Source organism: Penaeus japonicus, unplaced genomic scaffold, assembly GCF_977035675.1.
Source record: "Penaeus japonicus unplaced genomic scaffold, GWHDUDI00000001_assembly GWHDUDI00000004, whole genome shotgun sequence".
Classification (NCBI taxonomy): Eukaryota; Metazoa; Arthropoda; class Malacostraca; order Decapoda; family Penaeidae; genus Penaeus; species Penaeus japonicus.
Window position 1 is genome coordinate 10,694,029 of NW_028234406.1, and position 5,000 is coordinate 10,699,028.

At 57.6% G+C, this 5,000-nt stretch overlaps 1 protein-coding gene across 5 annotated transcripts in view; it reads left to right on the forward strand.

Moving 5' to 3' along the window:
• LOC122260478 (popeye domain-containing protein 1-B) overlaps positions 1-5,000 on the forward strand; it is a 54,800-nt gene that overhangs the window by 27,077 nt on the left and 22,723 nt on the right. For all 5 annotated transcript variants that reach the window (XM_043027767.2, XM_043027768.2, XM_043027769.2 and 2 more), the window contains exons 3-4: positions 94-363; positions 3,399-3,526. In XM_043027767.2, coding sequence (XP_042883701.1) covers positions 94-363; positions 3,399-3,526 — 398 coding nt within the window. The remainder of the gene's footprint in view (positions 1-93; positions 364-3,398; positions 3,527-5,000) is intronic.

Below are 5,000 nucleotides of genomic sequence, written 5' to 3' on the forward strand. Positions count from 1 at the left end.
TGATTAGCCACAGCTTCATGATCCAGTCTATTCGATAGTCTGTCTGTACAGTAATCCCCCTTCATTCTTCATTTGTCACGCCCCTCATTCCAGGTGGCCAACTTCTTCTGCTTGTTGGCGTTCCTAGTCCCTCATAACTTCCGGCTGTCGGCGCTTGTGATGCGGGCTGTCCTGAGCGTTGGGATCCTGCTGTTCGCTCTGTGGGCTGCCCTGGACATCTGCGCAGCTGACATCTTTGCCTGGAACTTGAGCTTCCTTGTGGTCAACGCGGGCCACGTCTTGCATTTGACGTACACCGTCTGGCCGCCTCGGGTTCACCAGGACCTCGCAGATCTGTACGCCAAGGTCTTCAAACCTCTTAGGGTAGGGCGATCGATTCTTCGTCTGTTTATTGTTTCCTTTTATCATCTTCATTTCCAGTGTCAAAGTTTCCTTTCCTTTCTCGTTTGTCGATATCCTCGTCATTCGTTTTCTCTATATCCTTTCTCGACTTTATCCTCTCCTTTTCTTCTATCTCTTCCTCATTCTCCTCTACTCCTACTGAGAATCTATAAGAAGAATGAGGTCAATGGTAATACTGAACGTAATAATGACACATAATGAGGCATAATTAGAATAGTTCGAAATAGAAAAAAGGGAAATGTCGGTGTTCCCGACCCACACACGCACACACACACACACACACACACACACACACACACACACACACACACACACACACACACACACACACACACACACACACACACACACACACACACATTCACACATACACATGTCATCATCCTCCTTCACCCCCCTCTCCCCTTCCCCCGGCTCGTTCTACTTACCCATCCTTTCTCCTCTTCTTCCCCCGCCCTTCCCTCATCCCCTTGTCCCTCCTTCTCCCCTCCTATTACTTCACAACCCTTCCCCCTTTCCCCGCCTTCCTCTCCTCACCCACCCCTTCCCCCTTTCCCGCCTCCCTCTCCTCACCCACCCCTTCCCCCTTCCCTTTCCCCCGCCTCCCTCTCCTCACCCACCCCTTCCCCCTTCCCCCGCCTCCCTCTCCTCACCCACCCCTTCCCCCTTCCCCCGCCTCCCTCTCCTCACCCACCCCTTCCCCCTTCCCCCGCCTCCCTCTCCTCACCCACCCCTTCCCCCACCTCCCTCTCCTCACCCACCCCTTCCCCCACCCCCCATCCCCTTCCCCCACCTCCCTCTCCTCCCCCTCCTATCCCCCCGCCTCCCTCTCCTCACCCATCCCTTCCCCCTTCCCTTTCCCCCTTCCCCCTTCTCCTTCCCCCTCCCTCCTTCACCCCCCCCCTCCCCCTCCCCCCCCCCCCTCCCCACCCCCTTCCCCCTTCCCCCCTCCCCCACCCCCCTCTCCCCCCCCCCCCCTTCCCCCTTCCCCCGCCTCCCTCTCCTCACCCACCCCTTCCCCCTTCCCCTTCCCCTCGCCTCCCTCTCCTCACCCACCCCTTCCCCTTTCCCCCTTCCCCCCTCCTCCCCTCCTCCCCCTCCCACCCACCCCTTCCCCCCCTCCCTCTCCTCACCCACCCCCCTTCCCCCCCCCCCCTCCTCCCTCACCCACCCCTTCCCCCTCCCCCCCCCGCCTCCCTCTCCTCACCCACCCCTTCCCCCTTCCCCACCTCCCTCTCCTCCCCTCACCCCCTTCCCCCTTCCCCCCCCCCTCTCCCCTCCCTCACCCACCCCTTCCCCCCTCCCCCTTCCCCCACCTCCCTCCCCCTCCCCCCCCCTCTCCCCCCCTTCCCTTCCCCCTCCCCCACCTCCCTCCCTCCCCCACCCCTCTCCCCCCTCTCCCCCCCTTCCTCCCTCTCCTCCCCCCCCCCTTCCCCCCCTCCCCCGCCTCCCTCTCCTCACCCACCCCTTCCCCCTTCCCCCCCCTCCCTCTCCTCACCCACCCCTTCCCCCTTCCCTTTCCCCCCCCCTCTCCTCCACCTCCCCCTCACCTCCCCCCCTTCCCCCCCGCCTCCTCTCCTCACCCACTCCCTCCCCCCTCCCCCTCCCCTCCCTCCCCTTCTCTTCCCACTTCCCCACCTTCCCCTCCCTCCCCCCCCTCCCCCCTCCCCCTCCCCTCCTCCCCCTCCCCCCTCCCCCTCTCCTCCCCCTCCCTCCTCCCCCCTCCCCTCCCCCTCCTCCCTCCCCCTCCCCCTCCCCCCCCCTCCCCTCCTCCCCCCCCTCCCCCCCCCCCCCCCCCCCCTTCCCTCCCCCCACCCCCCCCTCTCCCTTCCCCCCCCCTTCCCCCTCCTCCCTTTCCCCACCTCCTCTCCTTCCCCCCCCCTCCCCCCCCCCTTCCCCCGCCTCCCTCTCCTCACCCCCCCCTTCCCTCCCCCCTCCCCCCTCTCCTCCCACCCACCCTCCCCCTCCCCCTCCCTCCCCCCCCCCCCCCCCCCCCCATCCCTCCCCACCTCACCCCTCCCCCACCCCCACCCGACCCCCCCCGCCCCCCCCCCTCCCCCCCCTCCCCTCCTCCCCCCACCCCTCCCCCCCCCCCCTTCCTCCCCCCCTCCCCTCCCCTCCTCACCCATCCCTTCCCCCACCTCCCTCTCCTCACCCACCCCTTCCCCCTTCCCCCATCCCCCTTCTCCCTCTCCTCACACACCCCTTCTCCCTTCCCCCTTCCCCCCGCCTCCCTCTCCTCTCCTCACCCACCCCTTCCCCCTTTCCCCCATACCCCATCCCCCACCTCCCTCTCCTCACCCACCTCTTCCCCTTTCCCCATTCCCCCATCCCCCATCCCCCGCCTCCCTCTCCTCACCCACCCCTTCCCCCTTCCCCCACCTCCCTCTCCTCACCCACCCCTTCCCCCTTCCCCCTTCCCCCACCTCCCTCTCCTCACCCACCCCTTCCCCCTTCCCCCGCCTTCCTCTCCTCACACACCCCTTCCCCCTTCCCCTTCCCCTCGCCTCCCTCTCCTCACCCACCCCTTCCCCCACCTCCCTCTCCTCACCCACCCCTTCCCCCATCCCCCTTCCCCCCACCTCCCTCTCCTCACCCACCCCTTCCCCGCCTCCCTCTCCTTACTCACCCCTTCCCCCGCCTCCCTCTCCTCTCCTCACCCACCCCTTCCCCCTTTCCCCCATACCCCATCCCCCACCTCCCTCTCCTCACCCACCTCTTCCCCATTCCCCCATCCCCCATCCCCCGCCTCCCTCTCCTCACCCACCCCTTCCCCCTTCCCCTCCCTCCTTTTACCCTCCTCCCTCTCCTCACCCACCCCTTCCCCCTTCCCCCCGCCTCCCTCTCCTCGCCCACCCCTTCCCCCTTTCCCCTTCCCCCCGCCTCCCTCTCCTCACCCCCCTTCCCCTTTCCCCATCCCCCATCCCCCATCCCCCATCCCCCATCCCCCATCCCCCGCCTCCCTCTCCTCACCCATCCCCTCTCCTCCTCGGCAGGTGAACCGGCAGAACTTCAGCGCGCTGGTGAAGGAGGCGACCCTGATGAGGCTGGAGGTTGGCGACACGTACGCGGTTGAGGACGCGACGGCGGCCGACGAGCGCCTCTCCATCCTGCTGTCGGGCAAGTGAGTATCGAGAGCCGTTTTTTTATATATATAATTTCATAATGTTTATTTATTTTTATTCATTTTTTATTTATTATTTATTATTCTTCGTCGTTGTGGTCGTTGTCGATTGTCGTTTTCTTTATTCTATTGTTTTTATTTGTTTGTTTGTATCGTTTTATTGTGATTATTACATTTGTTTATTCACTTTGTTTCGTCGTCATTTAATTGTTGATTTATGTCCTGTATTATTTGCTTATTTATTTTATCGTGTTTTTATTATGACTATTAACATTTATTATCATAATTATCAGTATTTTTATTATTATTGTTATTGTTATTATTAGTGTTATTTTTACTACTACTGTTATTATTCATATTATTTTATTAATACCATTTATCTACTTATATCATTTATTTATACATTCATCTATTCATTCGTTTAGAGAGAGAGCCGAGAGAGAGAGGGGGAGGGAGAAGAAGAAGAAGAAGAAGAAGAAGAAGAAGAGAGAGAGAGAGAGAGAGAGAGAGAGAGAGAAAGAGAAACAAAAAAAAAAAAAAATGAGAGAAAGAACTACATAAAGAAAAAGAAAGAGAATGACATAGATACAGAAAAAGAGAGAGAAAGAGATAAATAAAGAGAAAAAGGGAGAATGACATAAAGTGAGAGAAAGAGACTAATGAAGAGAAAATGAATAAAAGAGAAAGAAAGTAATGACAACCATTTACAATAACAAGCTGTGTAATTTTCGATTGACCTTCGCCTGAGGGACGTAATGAGATTCTAAGGGGCAGTTGCCTCGGGCCCAGGGACACAGGGACACGAGGGAATTGGTTGGGTAGTTTGAGACTTGGTTATGAGTAGATGGATGAGGGTTGGTTATGAGTAGATGGATGAGGGTTGGTTATGAGTAGATGGATGAGGGTTGGTTATGAGTAGATGGATGAGGGTTGGTTATGAAGTGGATTTGTGTTTGGAAGTGGATGTCTGGTGGTAGGTCAAGATGGATGAGGATTGGTTATTGTTATTATTAGTGATATTTTTACTACTACTGCTATTATTTATATAAGTTTGTTGGTACCATTTATCTACATATCTCATTTATTTATGTTTTCATTAGAGAGAGAGGGAGAGAGAGAGAGAGAGAGAGAGAGAGAGAGAGAGAGAGAGAGAGAGAGAGAGAGAGAGAGAGAGAGAGAGAGAGAGAGAGAGAGAGAGAGAGAGAGAGAGAGAGAGAAAGGGGGGGAGAGGAGTGAGATAAGAGTGAGAGAAAATTAGATTTATGTTTGGAAGTGGATGGCTGGTGGTAGGTCAAGATGGATGAGGGTTGGTTATGAAGTGGATTTATGTTTGGAAGTGGATGTCTGGTGGTAGGTCAAGATGGATGAGGGTTGGTTACGAGTGGATCTGTGTTTGGAAGTGGATGGCCGGTGGTAGGTCAAGGTGGATGAGGGTTGGTTTGCGAGTAGATTTGTGTTTGGAAGTGGATGTCTG